Source organism: Entelurus aequoreus, linkage group LG05, assembly GCF_033978785.1.
Source record: "Entelurus aequoreus isolate RoL-2023_Sb linkage group LG05, RoL_Eaeq_v1.1, whole genome shotgun sequence".
NCBI lineage: Eukaryota > Metazoa > Chordata > Actinopteri > Syngnathiformes > Syngnathidae > Entelurus > Entelurus aequoreus.
Window position 1 is genome coordinate 14545031 of NC_084735.1, and position 22521 is coordinate 14567551.

At 39.6% G+C, this 22521-nt stretch overlaps 2 protein-coding genes across 6 annotated transcripts in view; one reads left to right on the plus strand and one right to left on the minus strand.

Moving 5' to 3' along the window:
- The window catches only part of sla1a (Src like adaptor 1a), a 47305-nt gene extending 44226 nt beyond the window's left edge, over positions 1 to 3079 (plus strand). For all 4 annotated transcript variants that reach the window (XM_062047186.1, XM_062047187.1, XM_062047190.1 and 1 more), the window contains 2 exons: positions 1586 to 1706; positions 1769 to 3079. In XM_062047186.1, coding sequence (XP_061903170.1) covers positions 1586 to 1706; positions 1769 to 1970 — 323 coding nt within the window. In that variant the 3' untranslated portion in view covers positions 1971 to 3079. The remainder of the gene's footprint in view (positions 1 to 1585; positions 1707 to 1768) is intronic.
- The window catches only part of ccn4a (cellular communication network factor 4a), a 110444-nt gene that overhangs the window by 45025 nt on the left and 42898 nt on the right, over positions 1 to 22521 (minus strand). The window lies entirely within an intron of this gene.

Consider the following 22521-nt stretch of genomic DNA (forward strand, 5'->3'; position numbering starts at 1 on the left):
AGCAGACATACGTTATACAGGGAGACAAGACGAGACCGCCGACGGCGCAGCCATTTTTACGGCGCTCCTTAAAAAAGGTGAGAAAAAGGTAATATTGGGAAAGAGGGGAGAGTAAAAAAATATCAGTCAAAGGCTGGATCCACAAGAGGGGGTCCAGATTGAGTCCAAGGGAAAACCTCATTTGCAATGCAAACATAAACACGTTACATTTAGTCACAACAAACTCGCAACAGAGGGAGGGGGAGTTGGAGCAAACAAGCGGTGGTGAAGGCGTTGGTTGGGGAAGGAGCGGGTGCGTGCATGTATGCCCAATCAACTTGGGTGTGATGTTGAAATGTTTTTGTGGACCGGGGCCGATCTCAAAGTTCGACACCAGGTGTTTGTTCGAGAAAAAGGGAGGTCAAAAGCGTCCATCGTTGAGGTGTCCTCGGGGGTGTTTTCAGAACAGCCTGTTCCTGATAGCGTCAAGGCCATTCGAGGGAGTCAAATCGTAGATTAGGATGTTGTTTTCTTCGAGCAGTCAGAAAAACAATGACTTGCCTGCCCTATTTGTCCATGCTGGTTTCTCTCAAATTCAATTCTCCTTCTCAGCAAACTTCTCCAAGATGTGATCCATCTTGCGATTCAGATCAGAAATCGCCGCAGTCTGTGTTCCCACAGCCCTGCCCAATCCTTCCATTGCGACGAACAGCCGTTGGGCTCCTTGAGTGGCTGCCATCGTCTTCCGAATTTGACGATACACCAGAGCAATGCCCAGCCCAATCAGCAGGTGCCCCGCCCCGCGATCACGGTTCCAAATAGATAGATGTCTTCCACGTCCTCGATGGAAAGGACTGAGAGGCACATGATTCTCCATTTATCCCAGGAGTCTCAGCAATGGTTCCATCCGGGCAGCCAGGCTCCCCCGAACCTCCTTTCCTTGTCGAAAAGACTTTGTCAATTGCGTCGAGAGTCCAGCTGATCATATCCATGTTTGATGTTTAGATTTGAGGAGAGCGCAAAGAAAGAGGCTTCAAAAAAAGTTCAGACAAGACAAAACGAAGAGCGAGCAGGGAAGGAGGGAGCGGAGAAAAATGTGGCCGCCCTCACCAAGAGGCAAGGCAGAAAAAAGGGAGTAAACCCGACAGAAAAACAGGAGCCGGAGTCCCGAAGGCGGTTTGACGTAGTAGCGTCATCCCGGCAACTCCCGCGGCGTCGCTGGTGCCAAGCTGTATCGACACTTGTCACTCCCTTGGATCCACCAGCCACGCCGAGTGGGAGGGCTTGCTGCCTGGACAACAGCTTGCCCTCCATAGTTCCATGCCCAGGCTATGTAGATCCACTGGAGAGGTCACTCCAGCGCCACTTTAATTGGATCTACCCCATCGTCTCCCGAGATAGTAGGATGCCGACGAAGATATAGGTCGAAAAATATGGTATTCATATTTTGACAACCGTATTAGTTAGCGACTGCGATTTCTTGCACTGGCACAAACAGAAACGAAACGAAAACAGCAACCGACCTAACTGTTGTTTTTATTCTGAGCCTCAACACACTTCAATTGATGTTTTCCAACCTCCAGGGACATTTTCGCTTTGATTACAGACTTTGCGGACGGCCTTTGCTGCGTGTTGACCTCTCCGTGTCTGTCCGACCGAACAATTCCACCAGCGGGTGAGGCACCGGTCGTCATGAAGAGCCACTTTGACTGGAATAAAATAAACAGGTAGGCGTAATGCTAACCCAAAGACACGCTGGTCAGTTTACGATTCCGATCTCCCCACACAGGACGCAGCTGACCACCACCGGCGGCCACGATGACGACATGGTGAGCTACGGCATCAGGAACAGCATGGCCGACCACTTGTCCTTTTCGAGGTACCACAAGGGAACCCAAGGCACGGGGATGGAAAACAGGAAGAAGAAGAGCAGATCTGTTTACGCATTGCCGGAAAACGGCCTGGACAACATCGACTATGACGCCCTGTAGGGGCCGCCGTAAGACTTCTTGTACACAAGAAACTAACTATGCTTTTGTGTTAAGTTACGCCACCCCCTCCAATACCGTGTGTATAGGAGTCATTCTGATGGCGTCCACAAATGGTGTGCACCAAACAAGCAGACCACTCTCCACGTGCAAGTGAACTCTGTTGCGCTTCGGTTGCCTTGTGTTCTAACGAAACACGATTCACTGTGAATTTCCTTAAAACGTCCGACCTTTAGCGGACTTTTCCTTGCTGCCCTGAAGCCGATTGCTATCTTAGCGATTCTTTTAAGACAGAGACGTCAAAGTGGTTTTCACATCGCAGTTATGCTTGGCCCCAGAGGGCCGCTTCTAACAGTGAATACTATTATTGTCAGAATAATTGTATCTAAGTTATCACAAAACTTTGTTTCAATGAGTTCCCTGCGAGCAGACAAAAGCTGTCTTTGATCTTACCAATCAAAAGGCTTGTAAAACTCCACTGTGTAGGATGGGAAGAGACATGAAGGTGTCGGTTTCTTTGATGTATTGTAATCCACAGGAAGATTTTGTCTTGACCCGAGATCTACAAAGCGGAGAGGAAGCAGGACCTGACCCCCCACCGAGCACCTTTTCTTTGAACTGTTTTGTAATCAAAGGTGACGGCTGTTTACGACCCCCCTCCCTTAGAAACAGCTGTTGCCATATAATCAGGGAAAGTCCAAATAAAAGAGGAGGCGTACAATCTTTGGTCAGAGCGTGGTGGGAGACTGTCGAAGAGTACAGCCCAGACGTTTCTCCTCAATTGAGCTAAATCCGTCAGTCTACCCCAGGGCAGCTGTGGCTACGAAAGTAGCTTACCACCACCAGGTGTGAATAAATGATGGGTTTTTAACATGTAAAGCGACTTTGGGTACTTAGAAAAGCGCTATATAAATCCCAGGTATTATTATTATTATTATTATTAAATTGAATTCTGTCTGTTTAATTCCTTGCATCTTGTCTTGTTTAATAGATGTCATCAGTGTTTGAACCTGACAATTACTACAATTTGTTTTAATGCATTTCATTAGTAGATGTTTTAAAAACTAAAATGTCCAAAAAAGATGGTAAGTTGCAATAATTTCACCTCAAAATGTAGTGTAAATGGAAAAACAGTACTGCTGTTTTTATGGTAAAAACACAAAACAAAACGCAGCTCAGTTGCCAGAATTGTACTGGAAAACTTATATTAGTTTTATTTACTGTAAATAAATAAAAATGCAATTTTCCATTAAAATTTTGGCACCTGAACTGCCAGTTTGTTTTTGGTTTTTACCGCGAATCAACAACTGTATATTTTTCGGTGTATTACTGTAAATGCTAAAATGGCAACACAGTTTATTACAGTAAAAACAGGTTTTTTTTCATTTTGAGAAAAATGCTGTAAAAACCACAGTAAATTTCACAATTTTATCATGAAATCTATCGCCGCTTTTACGTTGCACAATTTGATGGATAACTTGCTTTGAATTCATTATTATTAGTGTTTATTTCTATTTAAAAAATGGTTTGAATGTTTGATCATATATTTTTGCATAATTAGACAGGTGAACATAATTTGCGATTACATGGAGTACATTTTTTTTTCTCCCAAAATAGAAAGAAATAATACGTTTAGTAAGAAAAGTTACAGTACTTTATTGATACATATTATTTCCAGGCTTTTCGAGGGCCAAATAAAATGAAGTGGCGGGCCACGTCTGGCCCCCGGGCCTTGAGTTTGACACACCTGTTTTAAGACGATGAACAGCATTTTGTTGGTACGAGCTGCAAATATCGATCACTACCGCTAGTGTTTCCCACAGATTTGTGCTCCATTTGCGGTTAGGGTGGTGTGTCCGGATGTGTGGTGGTGCCAATATGGTGAAGTGTAATAAATGGTGTATTTTTTCAAGTCTAAAAACTTTTTTTTATCCATACAGTATATTTAAATACATCTGTGTTATTTGTACCAACATACCTTTTTTGTTACATTAGTGGTTCTCAAACTTTTTTCACCAAGTACCACCATAATGACCAGCATTAAAACACAGTAGCGCAGTAAGCCTAAGTATCCATTAATAACAAGGTTTTATTTAACAAGTACAGTAGCAAAAAGTTTGGACACACCTTTTCCTCATTCAATCTTTATTTTCATGACTATTTACATTGTAGATTGTCACATCACAACTATGAATGAACACATGTGGAGTTATGTACTTAACAAAAAAAAGGTGAAAACATGTTTTATATTCTAGTTTCTTCAAAATAGCCACCCTTTGCTCTGATTACTTTGTTGCAAACTCTTGGCATTCTCTCCATGAGCTTCAAGAGGTAGTCACCTGAAATGGTTTTCACTTCAAAGATGTGCTTGAAGCTCATGGAGAGAATGCCAAGAGTGTGCAAAGCCAGAGCAAAGGCTGGCTATTTTGAAGAAACTGGAATACAAAACGTGTTTTCAGTCATTTGTTTGTCAAAACTATCAATGATAGATCAAGTACATAACCCCACATGTGTTCATTGATTGTTTACGCACAGTTTGAGCAGTAACACTGTGTTTGAATATTTATTGAAGTGATTTGGCGTACTACAGTTGGAGAATAACTGCATTATATCTTCTTTTTTTTTGCTGTATTTTTCAATTGTTGCTGCTTATTCTATTAGTACAATGCAACAGAAGCTGCACTTTGTACACCTCCTGTTTTATTTACACATATTTTTCAGCACTCCCTCAATGTTGGACTTTAGTTTGGGAGATAAGCAAACAGTCCTTTAAATTAAATGCAAAAACTCCCATTTTGAGGTTGGTTGACAGTCATGTTCATAACAATAATTAATATGTTCAGTATTTACCGTCATTTGGTCATTTTATAAATGACTTATTTCCTCAGCGCATTTGCTGTATTTCCGTTTCCATGGCAGCGCATTTCCTACTTCCCGAAACAAGAGAAAGAGTTTTCTAACCATGGCAGACAACGAAAATGGTCAGATTAGGATTCACAACTTTATATCCCCGTGACCCCGAGAGGGACAAGCGGTAGAAAAATGGATGGATATTTTCGAAGCTGAATATACAGAGGATGAGTTGCTGGTTACAGAAAGGAGCACGAAGGAAGAGTGAAACATTGGAGCAGACGGAAGCCGAGAAAGTGAGGTCAGCGTGACTAAGACATTAGCTTATGGCTAATGCCTCAGCATGCCGTCCCAAGATGATGTGCTACTACGCTGGAAAAAAAAGAAAAGAGTTCCTCGGTGTTTGCTCTTACAATAACGATAATATAAAAATATTATACTCCAACAACCGTGTCTCGGCCCGGCTGCCGCTAAGAGGCATGGCAGGTGATTGGATGATCAGCCCCAGCTGGGTAATCCAATCACCTGCCATCTGTGCTTCGAGGCCGGTCCTTACACACCCCGCAGGCCACGCCCCCCTCCACAATAATATATTAGTATAAATGATATACTGTATATATAATATGTAAATATTACATATGTTATATTTTATATTGCTACTATGGTACATTTTTAGTCTACTTTATACCTGCATTATCCTCTCCATCCTTACTCTTTCCATCCTTTGTAACTGAGCTACTGTGTGAAACAATTTCCCTTGTGGATCAATAAAGTTTGTTTATGTCTAAGTCCAAAGCTAGGTTATTATACAGATTACGGAACGTAAATGAAGTATTGTTGGCGGGTTTTGGATGCATTTTTAAAGTCATTTAGAGATAGAAATGATTGCTCCCATCAGCCACATACAACAAGTAAAACATTTTGTTAGAAAACGGAAAAAACAAAAACCTTTTGTCTTCTTGTCTCTCATGATTGTGAACGATAGGAAAATTTCCCCCCAAAAAGTGCAGTTCCCCTTTAAGAAACTTTTATGACTTTAGCTCCAGACTTGTTGGATATTGTCATTACTGCCACAAGTGGTGGAAAAGTGTATTACAACTGAGTATTGCTGTGGGCCTATGCGGACCACAGCTGAGAAATAGATATTTTTTTGTGGGCTCTATGGTTAATCAATCAAATCAATCAATGTTTATTTATATAGCCCTAAATCACAAGTGTCTCAAAGGGCTGCACAAGCCACAACGACATCCTCGGTACAGAGCCCACATACGGGCAAGGAAAAACTCACCCCAGTGGGACGTCGGTGAATGACTATGAGAAACCTTGGAGAGGACCGCATATGTGGGTAACCCCCCGAAAGCAATGGATGTCGAGTGGGTCTGACATAATATTGTGAAAGTCCAGTCCACCGTGGACCCAACACATCAGCGAGAGTCCAGTCCACAGCGGGGCCAGCAGGAAACCATCCCGAGCGGAGACGGGTCAGCAGCGCAGAGATGTCCCCAACCGATGCACAGGCTAGTGGTCCACCCGGGGTCCCGACTCTGGACAGCCAGCACTTCATCCATGGCCACCGGACCTATGCAACTCCCCCTCGCAAGGGACAGGAGAGAAGAAAAGAAACGGCAGATCAACTGGTCTAAAAAAGGGGGGGTCTATTTAAAGGCTAGATTATACAAATGAGTTTTAAGATGGGACTTAAATGCTTCTACTGAGGTAGCATCTCTAACTGTTACCGGGAGGGCATTCCAGAGTACTGGAGCCCGAATAGAAAACGCTCTATAGCCCGCAGACTTTTTTTGGGCTCTGGGAATCACTAATAAGCCGGAGTTCTTTGAACACAGATTTCTTGTCGGGACATATGGTACAATACAATCGGCGAGATAGGCTGGAGCTAAACCGTGTAGTATTTTATACGTAAGTAGTAAAACCTTAAAGTCGCATCTTAGGTGCACAGGAAGCCAGTGCAAGTGAGCCAGTATAGGCGTAATATGATCAAACTTTCTTGTTTTTGTCAAAAGTCTAGCAGCCGCATTTTGTACCAACTGTAATCTTTTAATGCTAGACATAGGGAGGCCCGAAAATAATACGTTACAGTAATCGAGACGGGACGTAACGAACGCATGAATAATGATCTCAGCGTCGCTAGTGGACAAGATGGAACGAATTTTAGCGATATTACGGAGATGAAAGAAGGCCGTTTTAGTAACACTCTTAATGTGTGACTCAAACGAGAGAGTTGGGTCGAAGATAATACCCAGATTCTTTACCGAGTCTCCTTGTTTAATTGTTTGGTTGTCAAATGTTAAGGTGGTATTATTAAATAGATGTCGGTGTCTAGCAGGACCGATAATCAGCATTTCCGTTTTCTTAGCGTTGAGTTGCAAAAAGTTAGCGGACATCCATTGTTTAATTTCATTAAGACACGCCTCCAGCTGACTACAGTCCGGCGTGTTGGTCAGCTTTAGGGGCATGTAGAGTTGGGTGTCATCAGCATAACAGTGAAAGCTAACACCGTACTTGCGTATGATGTCACCCAGCGGCAGCATGTAAATACTAAAGAGTGCAGGGCCAAGAACCGAACCCTGGGGAACTCCGCACGTTACCTTGACATAGTCCGAGGTCACATTGTTATGGGAGACACACTGCATCCTGTCAGTAAGATAAGAGTTAAACCAAGAGAAGGCTAAGTCTGACATACCAATACGCGTTTTGATACGCTCTAATAAAATATTATGATCGACGGTATCGAAAGCGGCGCTAAGATCAAGAAGCAGCAACATAGATGACGCATCAGAATCCATCGTTAGCAATAGATCATTAGTCATTTTTGCGAGGGCTGTCTCCGTAGAGTGATTTGCCCTGAAACCGGATTGAAAAGGTTCACAGAGATTGTTAGACGCTACGTGTTCATTTAGCTGCTGTGCGACAATTTTTTAGAGGATTTTGGAAATAAACGGAAGGTGGGAGACCGGTCGGTAGTTTACCATGAGGTCAGGATCGAGGTTAGGTCTTTTGAGCAGAGGATGAATAACCGCTTTTTTTGAATGCTAGGGGAACAGTGCCGGAGGAAAGTGATAAGTTTATAATATTTAACACTGATGGACCTAATAAAACAAACAGTTCCTTGATAAGTTTCCCAGGAAGTGGGTCAAGTAAACATGTTGTTTGTTTTATCCCACTTACACGCTGTAATAATTCCTCTAATGTTATTTCATCAAAAATAGAGAGACTATTTTGGAGGGCAGTGTCCGTCGTATATACAGTCGTATTTGTGTTAATAGAGCCCAGTTGTAGCTGAGATGCGTTGTCTTTAATCTCCTTTCTAATGAGTTCAATTTTCTTATTAAAGAAATTCATAAAGTCATCTGCCGAGTGGGTGGAGCTACTAGGAGGAGTCCCTTGTTGGGTTAGCGATGCTACTGTACTAAACAGAAATTTAGGATCGTTTTTGTTGAGGCGGATGAGATTTGAGTAGTATTTAGCTTTAGCTGAGGTAAGCATGCGTTTATAAGTTATTAAACTATCACTCTATGCTTGATGGGAAACCTCAAGTTTAGTCGCGCGCAATTTGCGTTCCAGTTTTCTACATGATAATTTATGAGCTCTAATTTCTTCTGTAAACCATGGGGTGCGCCTTTTAGGGGCCCTTTTTTGCTTTAGCGGTGCTATACTATCAATAATTTCGCGCAAGGCATCGTCAAAGTTGTTAGTGAGGTTATCAATAGAGCCCACATAATTTGGGAATGGTGCCATTACCGAAGGCAGTAGGTCAGCAAGAGTCATCGTTGTGGCAGCATTAATGTTGCGGCCGCTATAGCAGTTATTATTATTATTAGCTTGTTGACAATGAGTCAAAACTTCAAATTTTATAAGGTAATGATCGGACATTACTTTAGTATATGGAAGTATCATAACTTTGGAGGTGGTGACACCCCTGACAAGCACTAGATCTATTGTATTACCGTTGCGATGCGTGGGTTCATGTATTATTTGTGTAAGACCACAGCTATTAATTATGGTTTGGAGCGCCACGCACTGAGGGTCCGACGGGGTATTCATATGGATATTAAAGTCCCCCATTATGATTATATTGTCGGCGTGCGTCACTAGATCAGCAACAAACTCTGAGAATTCACTGATAAAGTCCGAATAGGGCCCAGGGGGGCGGTAGATAACAGCCAGGTCGAGAGGTAGCGGTGTGACAGACCTCATAGTAAGCACCTCAAACGATTTATATTTATTATTTAGGTTAGGGGTAAGGTTGAAATTTTCATTGTATATTAGTGCGACACCCCCTCCCCTTTTAAGAGGACGGGCAACATGCGCATTCGTATAGTTAGGAGGAGATGCCTCATTGAGCGCAAAAAATTTGTCTGGTTTGAGCCAGGTTTCGCTAAGACCAATGACGTTAAGATTGTTGTCTCTAATGACCTCATTAACTAATAACGCCTTGGGAGACAATGATCTTATGTTTAAAAAGCCCATATTATAGATATTGGGCTGTTTTGACGAGTTTTTGTTAAGATTATCCGTAGTAGCAATATTAACAATGTTGCGTTTATTATGCGTAGTGCACTTTAAATAGTTTCGACCATATCTAGGAATTGATATGACGGGAATTTTCCCGATTGTTTGCTTGGTGCTGCAATAGACTGGACATATCATAATTTGCCACCTCAGTAGAATGCATGTCCACCTCTGAGACAGACACAACAGAAAAAACATTATGTGAATTGTGTATTATTCTAAGAGAATTGCTATGCGTACATGGATTATCCAGCCTGGCGCTGGCTAGTTCTAGCTTAACTGACTCCTCACCCGGACTGTAATTGCCTGTGACCGGGCTTGCTCTAGTGTAGTCAGTCAAGTGAGACTTAAATAGTAGTCTATGTTTCTAGACAGGATGATGGCGCCTTCCTGGTTAGGGTGAAGGCCGTCTCTCATCAGCAAGCCTGGTTTGCCCCAGAAAGAGGGCCAGTTATCAATAAACGTTAGTCCCTGTTGCCTACAGAAGATAGCCAGCCACTTGTTAAGCGAGACTAATCTGCTATATCTCTCATCATTGCCTCTCGCAGGCAGGGGGCCAGAGACAATTACTCGATGCCTGGACATCTTTCTGGCGAGATCACAAGTCCTGGCTATGTTTCTCTTTGTAATCTCTGACTGTCTCATTCTAGTGTCATTGGAGCCAACGTGTACAACTATATTTGCATAATTAGTTAAGAAACACTGTTTAAGGTGACAAAATAAAGTGTGTGAATTGAGGTGTGAATTATATTTATATAGCACTTTTCTCTAGTGACTCAAAGCGCTGTGTCCCCGGGCAAGACACTTTACCCACTTGCTCCCAGTGCCACCCACACTGCTTTAAATGTGATTTAGATATTGGGTTTCACTATGTAAAAGTGCTTTGAGTCACTAGAGAAAAGTGCTATATAAATATACTTCACTTCACTGGGGTAGTGTCTTGCCCAAGGACACAACAGCAGCGAGTACGCCGGCAGAAGCGGGGACCGAACACGGAACCCTCAAGTTGCCGGCACAGCCACTCCGCCAACCGAGCCACACCGCCCAGATTCACAAGTATAAAAACTATTTTCTTCTTCTTCAAAAAAAAAAAGATTCGTAAGTAAAAACGGTTTTCGTGAAGTAAAACAACGATTCGCAAGTAAGAAAAAAAAAATCAATTAATGAAACTATTCGCAAGTGTAGGAACAATTTCCTGCAAGTAAAGAAAAAAAGATTTTCAATTAAAAAACGAGCAAAATAAAAATATTTCATAAATGGAAAAAAACGATTTGAAAGCATAAAAACAATTTTCTTTAATTTAAAAAAACAATTCGCAATTGAAAAAAACTATTTTTTGCGAGTAAAAAAACTATTTGCAAGTATAAAAACAATTTCCTTCAATTAAAAAACAATTCGCAAGTAAAAAACTATTTTCTGCAAGTAAAAAAATTATTCGCAAGTTTAAAAAAAAAATTATTTGATTAAAAAACGATTTTCCCTCCAAAAAAAAAAAAGAGTGTAAGTAGAAAACAATTTTCTTCAATTGAAAAAACAATTCGCAACTAAAAAATCTATTTTCTGCACGTAAAGAACTATTCACAAGAATAAAAACAATTTTCTTTAATTAAAAAACAATTCCCAACTAAAAAAAACAATTTTCTGCGAGTAAAAAAAACAATTTGCAAGTATAAAAGCAATTTTCTTCAATTAAAAAACAATTCCCAAGTAAAAAACTATTTTCTGCAAGTAAAAAAAAAGATTTTCAATGAAAAAAAATTTTTTAAGTAAAAAATTTCTTCTATAAAAAACTATTTGAAAGCATTTTCTTTAATTAAAAACAAATTAGCAAGTAAAAACACAATTTTCTGCATGTAAAAAACCATTCGCAAATATCAACACAATTTTCTCCACTAAATACAATTTGCACGTAAAAAAAAACTATTTTCTGCAAGTAAAAAACGATTTCCAAGTTAAGAAAACCCCAAATTTCTTCAATTAAAAAACGATTTGAAAGCATTTTCTTTTCTTTAATTAAAAAAACAATTTGCACGTAAAAAACAATTTTCTGCAAGTAAAAAACTATTACCAAGTAAAGAGAAACCCAAATTTCTTCAATTAAAAAAACAATTCGCAACTAAAAAAGCTATTTTTTGCACGTAAAGAACTATTTGCAAAAATAAATAAAAAATTCTTCAATTAAAAAACAATTCCCAACTAAAAAACTATTTTCTGCGAGTAAAAAAACAATTCGCAAGTATAAAAGCAATTTTCTTCAATTAAAAAAAAATTCCCAAGTAAAGAACAATTTTCTGCAAGTAAGAAAAAAGATTTTCAATGAAAAAACATTTAAGTAAAAAACAAAAATTTTTTCTATTAAAAAAGCATTTTGAAAGCATTTTCTTTTTTTTAATTAAAAACAAATTAGCAAGTAAAAACACAATTTTCTGCAAGTAAAAAACGATTCGCAAATATCAAAACAATTTTCTCCACTAAAAATACAATTTGCATGTAAAAAAAACTATTTTCTGCAAGTAAAAAACTATTACTAAGTAAAGAAAAACCCAAATTTCTTCAATTAAAAAAACAATTCGCAACTAAAAAAGCTATTTTTTGCACGTAAAGAACTATTCGCAAAAATAAATAAAAAATTCTTCAATTAATAACAATTCCCAACTAAAAAAACAATTCCCAACTAAAAAAAACAATTTTCTGCGAGTAAAAAAAACAATTCGCAAGTATAAAACAATTTTCTTCAATTAAAAAAAAAAATTCAATTCAATTTTCTGCAAGTAAAAAACTATTACCAAGTAAAGAAAACCCCAAATTTCTTAAATTAAAAAACGATTCGCAAGTAAAAAAAAAAAAATTGCAAGTAACTTTTTTTTAACTTTCTGCAAGTTAAAACTTTTGGCAGTAATATTCCAGCCTGCGCGATCCACACACTTGCATTCAGCGCACACGTAACTCTAAATAATAATTAAATATATCATTAGTATCAACAAGTCAGGTTTTTTTCCTGACATTTTGATAGGTTTTTTTTGTCCGATTGTGTTTCAACATTATGCTGCGGGCTGCACATGGCCTCCGGGCTACACTTTGGACACGCCTGCTCTAAATGTACCTGTAGCGGGAAACACGGACCGCCACGGCGGAACAAAAGCCATCGTGCCTCTGGCATTTCCTACTAAACTAAGTGCACACGTCCAAACAAAAACATGGCTGACTAGTGGTAAAGTATGATAAGCAAATATTGCAGGGAATGTGAACACAAGCAAGGTGGGAGTCGGACAGAGAGAGTTAGTCGTTATCGTTCAAATAGGAGACGTCTCTTCATCCTTTTAAGTCAAATCAGTATCGCCTTTTGGAAGAAAAAGTGATCTCAAAACCAGACCAAAAACAATCTAGAAGAGTGCAGACCTCCAAGGCCTGTAATTCACATTCATAATAATAGTAATAATAATAATAATTGATTTAATTTGTAAAAAGCACTTTACATTGAGCAAACAACCTCAAAGTGCTACAGTGTATTACTTTTTTTTTTTAAAAAAGATAATAAAAATTTTAAAAAATAAAAACTACAACAGCCTAATAGCTAGAACTAGTATGCATATATCTAAAAAAAAAGGCTTTTTTTAAAAAAGAAGGGCTTTTAAGCCTTTTTTAAAAGCATCCACAGTCTGTGGTGCCCTCAGGTGGTCAGGGAGAGCATTCCACAGACTGGGAGCGGTTCGTAGCTTTGTCCTCGGAGGTTGGAGGAGGTGTCGTGTGGAGGATTTGGGGGGTGATGGGGTCATTAATAACAACTTCCTGTACCTAGCAGAGTTTTACCCCTAAAATGTATGCGTTTGACTGAAAAACTGAAAGCCCCTGAGGTGTCCAAAACAACTTCTTTTTTTTTAACAATCTCATTAGCTAGCTTTAATCATACAGAGACAGTGAGAGCAGACAAGCTCAGCATTTTGTTCTCCACTAAAAGAGCAAATAATGTCCGCAGGGCAGCACTACTGTATGCATGAGTGCACATGTGTGCGTATAATATAGAATGTGTGTGTGTGTGTGTGTGTGTGTGTGTGTGTGTGTGTGTGTGTGTGGAGTCAGCAGAAAGCCTTCCCACCTCCTGTAATTGCTATTCCACCGTCACGTCATATTAGGGCCCTTTTTTCTCTCTCGCTCAAACCGAGTGCAGGCAGCACTCATGCAGCTGAATGAGGTCACCAATATGTTAGAAGCAGGAATATATTTCTAATGGGGCAGTTAACGCAATAATAACACGTTATAATACAAGCCCACCACTTCATTTCATTTGGCCCGCAAACACCTGGAAAATAATATGCGTCAAAAGTACCTTATCTTATCTTACTAAATGTATTCGTTCTTTCCATTTTGACAAAAAAATAAAAATGTGTCTACTGCATGAAATTGCATATGTTTTGAACTTTACTATCACCCAATATTGCAACAAATATATTATCATACTTTCCAAGCATTGTTTTTATTAAAATAAATATTAAGACTTAAATATCCGCTTGACTTATTATGTCAAAAGAAGTCATCTATCAAATTGTACAAACCCCGTTTCCATATGAGTTGGGAAATTGTGTTAGATGTAAATATAAACGGAATACAATGATTTGCAAATCCTTTTCAAGCCATATTCAGTTGAATGCACTACAAAGACAACATGTTTGATGTTCAAACTCATAAACTTTATTTTTTTTTTGCAAATAATAATTAACTTAGAATTTCATGGCTGCAACACGTGCCAAAGTAGTTGGGAAAGGGCATGTTCACCACTGTGTTACATGGCCTTTCCTTTTAACAACACTCAGTAAACGATTGGGAACTGAGGAAACTAATTGTTGAAGCTTTGAGAGTGGAATTCTTTCCCATTCTTGTTTGATGTACAGCTTCAGTTGTTCAACAGTCCGGGGGTCTCCCTTGTCGTATTTTACACTTCATATTGCGCCACACATTTTCGATGGGAGACAGGTCTGGACTGCAGGCGGGCCAGTCTAGTACCCGCACTCTTTTTTTACGAAGCCACGCTGTTGTAACACGTGCTGAATGTGGCTTGGCATTGTCTTGCTGAAATAAGCAGGGGCGTCCATGAAAAAGACGGCGCTTAGATGGCAGCATATGTTGTTCCAAAACCTGTATGTACCTTTTCAGCATTAATGGTGCCTTCACAGATGTGCAAGTTACCCATGCCTTGGACACTAATACACCCCCATACCATCACACATGCTGCCTTTTACACTTTGCGTCGGTAACAGTCTGCATGGTTTGCTTCCCCTTTGGTCCGGATGACACGATGTCGAATATTTCCAAAAACAATTTGAAATGTGGACTCGTCAGACCACAGAACACTTTTCCACTTTGCATGAGTCCATCTTAGATGATCTCGGGCCCAGGGAAGCCGGCGGCGTTTCTGGGTGTTGTTGATAAATGGCTTTCGCTTTGCATAGTAGAGCTTTAACTTGCACTTACAGATGTAGCGACCAACTGTAGTTACTGACAGTGGGTTTCTGAAGTGTTCCTGAGCCCATGCGGTGATATCCTTTAGCGATTGATGTGGGTTTTTGATACAGTGCTGACTGAGGGATGGAAGGTCTCGGTCATTCAATGTTGGTTTCCGGCCATGCCGCTTAGGTGCAGTGATTTTTCCAGATTCTCTGAACCTTTTGATGATATTACGGAGCGTAGATGTTGAAATCCCTAAATTCCTTGCAATAGCTGGTTGAGAAATGTTGTTCTTAAACTGTTCGACTATTTGCTCAGGCATTTGTTGACAAAGTGGTGACCCTCGCCCCGTCCTTGTTTGTGAATGACTGAGCATTTCATGGAATCTACTTTTATACCCAATCATGGCACCCACCTGTTCCCAATTAGCCTGCACACCTGTGGGATGTTCCAAATAAGTGTTTAATGAGCATTCCTCAACTTTATCAGTATTTATTGCCACCTTTCCCAACTTCTTTGTCACGTGTTGCTGGCATCAAATTCTAAAGTTAATGATTATTTGCAACAAAAAAAAATAGTTTATGAGTTTGAACATCAAATATGTTGTCTTTGTAGCATATTCAACTGAATATGGGTTGAAAATGATTTGCAAATCATTGTATTCCGTTTATATTTACATCTAACACAATTTCCCAACTCATATGGAAACGGGGTTTGTATATATATATATATATATATATATACATATCATTGTGGAAGACGAAGGGCTGCTGGAAATAGTTGCATGCTTTGACCGTTACGAAAACTGAGAAAGTTATTCGCTAAAGTAGTCAAACAAAGCATAATGGCGCACGGCGGGTCCCGGCAGATTAGTTTTTTAAAGTGAGCCTGTGTCAGAAGTGGTATGCTTGTGTGAGAGAGTGTCTGTTTGTGGGAGGGATAGTGTGTGCGTGTCAAAGTGTTTCTGCACGTGTGTGTCTGTAAAAGAGCGTGTGCGCCCATTTTGTGTACAACAGTTTAAAAAAAAGCATAATTATTAAACAAAACAAGCAAACTAATTGTTCAGCTCCACGTTGATCAAATTAAACATTTGATGTGTCTAATCAAGGGTCTTTAACAGGAGGGTACTGCAGGCGGCTCGTGACATTTTTGGCGGATTAGGCTTTAATGTACAAACCCCAAAAGCAGTGAAGTTGTCACGTTGTGTAAATGGTAAATAAAAAGAGAATACAATGATTTGCAAATCCTTTTCAATTTATATTCAATTGAATAGACTGCAAAGACAAGATATTTAACGTTCCAACTGGAAAACTTTGTTATTTTTTGCAAATATTAGCTCATTTGGAATTCGATGCCTGCCACATGTTTCAAAAAAGCTGGCACAAGTGGCAAAAAAGACGGAGAAAGTTGAGGAATTCTCATCAAACACTTATTTGGAACATCCCACACTGCAAAAAGTCAGTGTTCAAAAACAAGAAACAAATGTACAAAAATGAGGGGTATTTTATTTGAACTAAGCAAAATTATCTGCCAAAAGAACAAGAAAATTCGGCTTGTGAAGACTTTCCAAAACAAGTAAAACTAGGCGGAGACCTACATAGAGGTATTTGTTTCATGTCTCTAAGACGTTCCTACCGGAAGTTACAAGCAGTTTTGTCAGAGTTGTCCTCTGAGGAGCAGTTTTTTCTCAGTTTTTTCCAAAAATTATGTAGAGCACAATTTTGAGTTTTGGGGTTCGGTTTTTTTTTTTAGATCGCAGTTTCCACGAGTCCCGATGTGTGTGAGAATTTTGGTGAGTTTTGAAGTATTTTAAGGGGGTCAAATTAGAGGTCAACTACGTAAAAAGCAGTGTTTTTAGTACATTTTTGTCTAAAATGGGAAATTGCCAACTTCCTGTTGGTTTTCGCCCGAGAATGTGTCATTGTGAGTTGTAGGTCTAGCAGACCTACATACAGGTTTTTGTTTCATGTCTCTACGACCTTCCTAGTGGGAGTTACAGGCAGTTTGTTTTTTTTTTTTCCTAGGGGGCGCTAGATCGCAATGTTGATTTTTGGGGTTTGGTTTTTGAATAACTTGTTCTGGCACACTTTTTGTATGTGTGTAAAAAATTTGGTGAGTTTTGAAGCATGTTAAGGGGGTCAAAGTAGTGCGCAACGGAGCGGAAGAATAATAATAATAAATAATAAAGAATAATAAAACCTTACAATTTCAATAGGGTCCTTTCGTCCCATTGCAAAAGGACTCCCTTTGGGATTCCTTTTGAAAAGGTCCTGTGCGGACCCTAATAATAATAAACCTTACAATAACAATAGGTCCTTTCGTCCCATTGCAAAAGGACTCCCTTTGGGATTCCTTTGACAATGGACCGTGCGGTCCCTGATGAGCTAACTTCAATGAACCCAAAAATACCTTCAAATAAGTATATTCTCACTAATAACAAGTGCACTTTTCTTGGTAGAAAAAAAAAGAGACCTTTTTGCTAATTGAACAGGCTAATTGGGAACAGGTGGGTGCCATGATTGGGTATAAAAGCAGCTTCCATGAAATGCTCAGTCATTCACAAACAAGGACGGGGCGAGGGTCACCACTTTGTCAACAAATGCCTGCGCAAATTGTTGAAGAACAACATTTCTCAAGCAGCTATTGCAAGGAATTTAGGGATTTCACCATCTACGCTCTGTAATATCATCAAAAGGTTCCGAGAATCTGGAGAAATCACTGCACGTAAGCCATGATATTGAGGACCAAAAAGCATCAAAAAAGCGACATCTGTGTGTAAAGGATATCACCACATGGGCTCAGGAACACTTCAGAAAACCACTCTCAGTAACGACAGTTGGTCGCTACATCTGTAAGTGCAAGTTAAAACTCTACTATGCAAAGCCAAAGCCGTTTATCAACAACACCCAGAAACGCTTCGCTGGGACATCGTGTCCTCGGGACCAAAGAGGAAAAGAACCATCCGGACTGTTCTAGGCGCAAAGTGTAAAAGCCAGCATGTGTGACGGTGTGGGGGTGTATTAGTACCCAAGACATGGGTAACTTACACATCTGTGAAGGCACCATTAATGCTGAAAGTTACATACAGGTGTTGGAGCAACATATGTTGCCATCCAAGCAACGTTATCATGGACGCCCCTGCTTATTTCAGAAAAACAACTTAAGCTGTACATCAAGCAAGAATGGGAAATAATTCCACTTCAAAAATGTGTCTCCTCAGTTCCCAAACCTTTACTGAGTGTTGTTAAAAGGAAAGGCCATGTAACACACTGGTAAAAATGCCCTTGTGACAACTTTTTTTGCAATGTGTTGCTGCCATTAAATTCTAAGCAAAATATCTTGTCTTTGCAGTCTATTCAATTGAATACAAGTTGAAAAGGATTCGTTGTGTTCTCTTTTTATTTACCTTTTACACAACGTGACAACTTCACTGCTTTTGGCTTTTGTACAATAAAACTACAGACAAAATGCCATTCAATATTTGTAATTGTTTGACAGCTTTTGTAAATAATGTATATTGTTACAATAAATTGTTCTCTCTACTGACTGGTCACGAGTTGGACCACACACACACACACACACACGCACACACACACGCACACACACACAGGGCCGGCCCGTTGCATAGGCCGTATAGGCAAATGCTAAGGGCGCCGTCCATCAGGGGGCGCGACGGCAGTGCCACAAATGTTGGAGAAATTTTTTTTTTTTTTTTTTAAAGTTGGTACTATTATTTCTAAATACAAAAAATAATCCCACGTTAATTAAAATGCAAAGTAAAGCCTATTTAATACAAATATTATATGTTACAACATTACACTCCCCCCTCCCCCCGCACGGTGCGCCCCCTCCCTTCCCATATCATGACTCTTTTTGGACGTCACCACATCAAAAAATCAACACAAGATGTCAAAACGGCCAAAACTGTCAGGTGCCATGGGAAGAAAAAACAGAAAAGAAGAGGAGGAGAAACGAGAAAAAGACAGAGGTAGCAGGTAGGCAACGTTAGCCTACATGAAATTATTTGTCTGTTACAGAATGTGATAGTAACCTGGCTTTTTAGCATTAAGCTAACGTTGATTCAGCAATTGCTAATCAATAAATAGCTAGTTCTGTTTTAACGTCGGGTTAATATTGTGGAGGGGGCTAAATTGTTATGAAAAATAATAATGTAACGTTAGGTAATTACAGTACTCCCACCTTACATTCCCCAGGGACATTTGTATTAGATCTTTTAAGCAGGTGTTTTTTGTTCACATTGTTATTGCCTTCTGGTTAGCTAATGTTTGCCCTGCAGGTAATAGTCACTTTTCCACCCCTTTATATATTAGGTATAGTTGTAAGCCTAGTTGTTAAAGTGCACATCATTAATGTTAATTAAGCAATATCAACTGAGAGGGAATGCTGTTTTTTTTTTTATTTGAGCACTGCTGTGATTCGGTTAAAGATAATCATAACATAACATTCTCATGTAATATGTTAATTTGCTTTCTTTAAGTAAAAAAAAAGGTCAAAGACAAAGCTATTCGGTTTCTTGTGAGTATATACACTTCACTGCCGATGTGGGGGGGGCGCCACCTAAAATCTTGCCTAGGGCGCCAGATTGGTTAGGGCCAGGCCTGCACCCACACACACACACACACACACACACACGTCGCAGTGATAATTTTCTGCCGTTTTGACAACACCCAAAGTTGTATTTTTAGAGCAATATAGAATCTATAGTAGAGCGAGGCAACTTGGGAGTCCACACCGCAATGGTAATAAAACATTTTTTTAAAAAAGAATATATATGTAGTACACTTGTTGTACTTGAAAGTTCAGGAACATGACACGGTTGGAGACGGAAGACAGATGATGCTAGTCCCATCCTCAGTGCCAATCATCACAAGAGGAGCAAACAAGGACTTCCAGGGAGTGGAAATAATAAGCACAGAAAACAAAAACGAACAAAAAAAAAAACATCCGCTCAGCACGTGTTTTATTAAGAAGGGGGTGGGGGGGCTGTGGTTTAGTTTTAAACTTCTGAAAATTGGCCGTAACTGAGATAGACACAAATAAACTCTTGTCGGATTTTCTCTGAACAAAAACTCTCTCGCCGGCCAAAAGTTCTGCTTGTACAAAAGATAATCAAACTCAGACTGGAGGTATTAAAGAATATGTTCAGCATGTGGCAATACATCGGGGCCACGCACAAAAAAAGATGACACTACATGATTACTACGTTCATACACAAAAACTACATGACTGGACTTTTAAACCCACTCAGTTTGGTTGAGGACTGAAATAAAACCGTTCAGTCGGACGTGTTTAGGTTTGTTTCTGATTGTGGACAGTAATGGCAGTAATACAGCATCAATCACAAAGGAACGCCATTTGACCAAAAGACAAATACAATCTAAATTAGTCACAACAATTTCCGTCCTATGCTCTGGGAAGGTGGGGGTAGGAAGAACCAAGCAGAGCAAATAAAAGAGTTGCATATTTTAGACCCAGAACATTGAAGAGAAGCAATACAACATAAATCCCATGAGGACTGTTACTTAGACTAAAATTGTTGTTAGACAATAGATCCATAAAACATTTAATTTGCCAGGATTTCACTGGCTTTTTTGTGATTGTTCCAACCTTAAAAATGCCTGAATTCGAGGCAGCTTTTTAAGAACGTTTCTGCAAAAGTTGCAATGTTTACCGTAAATTAGCTTGTGATTTCATAAATGTGTCATCAATCTTTTAAATGTTCTTTGTAAACTTAACCTCAGGAGTTCAACAATTGGAAAACAAATTCTGTAATGTTTTGCTCGTTATATAAGACTTAAAAGTAGGGGTAAAAAAAAGATGGCAGGAAAAGTATACTCAAAGTTTATTATCAAAGTACTGTTTTAAGCAATTAAAGAAAAATGAAAAATATAGCAATCATTGCTTATAATTACGGAAAGAAAAAACACTGTCTGCTCTGTCCATCAAACTTGCAGACATTCTCTGTGTATGTTTTACACTCGAAAAGTGTTTAGATATTCGTTTATGTTCTAACGCATCTACCCCCGCACGTTTAGAGCATTTGTGGACTGTTGATGGCGATCTACAGCGCTCATTTTTGTTGGTAAATGAGAGACGACGAGAGATTATCTGGGTGTTGTTGATAAATGGCGTTGGCTTTGCATAGTAGAGTTTTAACTTAAACTTACAGATGTAGCGACAAACTGTAGTTACGGACAGTGGTTTTCTGAAGAGTTCCTGAGCCCATGCGGTGATATCCTTTACACACTGATGTCGCTTTTTGATGCAGTACCGCCTGAGGGATCCAAGTTCACGGGCATTGCCGCTTACGTGCAGTGATTTCTCCAGCTCCTCTGAACCTTTTGATGATATTACGGAGCGTAGATGGTGAAATTCTTAAATTCCTTGCAATAGCTGGTTGAGAAATGTTGTTCTTAAACTGTTCAACAATTTGCTCAGGCATTTGTTGACAAAGTGGTGACCCTCGCCCCGTCCTTGTTTGTGAATGACTGAGCATTTCATGGAAGCTGCTTTTATACCCAATCATGGCACCCACCTGTTCCCAATTTGCCTGTTCTACCCGTGGGATGTTCCAAATAAGTGTTTGATGAGCATTCCTCAACTTTCTCAGTCTTTTTTGCCACTTGTGCCAGCTTTTTTGAAACATGTCGCAGGCATCAAATTCCAAATGAGCTAATATTTGCAAAAAACAACAAAGTTCGAACATTAAATGTTAGAGATGTCTGATAATGGCTTTTTTGCCGATATCCGATATTTCGATATTGTCCAACGCTTAATTACAGATTCCGATATCAACAGATACCGATATATACAGTCGTGGAATTAACACATTATTATGCCTAATTTTGTTGTGATGCCCCGCTGGATGCATTAAACAATGTAACAAGGTTTTCCAAAATAAATCAACTCAAGTTGTGGAAAAAAATGCCAACATGGCACTGCCATATTTATTATTGAAGTCACAAAGTGCTTTTTTTTTTTTTAACATGCCTCAAAACAGCAGCTTGGAAGAGTTAGTGCTGCAAGGGGTTCTGGGTATTCGTTCCGTTATGTTTATGTTGTGTTACGGTGCGGATGATCTCCCGAAATGTGTTTGTCATTCTTGTTTGGTGTGGGTTCACAGTGTGGCGCATATTTGTAACAGTGTTAAAGTTGTTTATACGGCCAACACTCAGTGTGAACTGTATGGCTGTTGGTCAAGTATGCCTTGCATTCACTTGTGTGTGTGAAAAGCCGTAGATATTATGTGACTGGGCCGGCACCCAAAGGCAGTGCCTTTAAGGCACGCACCCCAATATTGTTTTCTTGGTGGAAATCGGGAGAAATTCGGGAGAATGGTTGCCCCGGGAGATTTTCGGGAGGGGCACTGAAATTCGGGAGTCTCCCGGGAAAATCGGGAGGGTTGGCAAGTATGCCCTACGTCCGTGTTTTACCGGATATGTACCACTCTGTACAGCGGCGTTTTAAAAAATCATGAATTTTACTTTTTGAAACCGATACCGATCATTTCCAATATTACATTTTAAGGCATTTATCGGCCGATAATATCGGCAGTCCGATATTATTGGACATCTCTATTAAATATCTTGTCTTTGCAGTCTATTCAATTGAATATAAGTTGAAAATGATTTGCAAATCATTGTATTCTCTTTTTGTTTACCATTTACACAAGCAAACATGGCCGCACTTTGGAGACCCGTGTTGCAAGGTG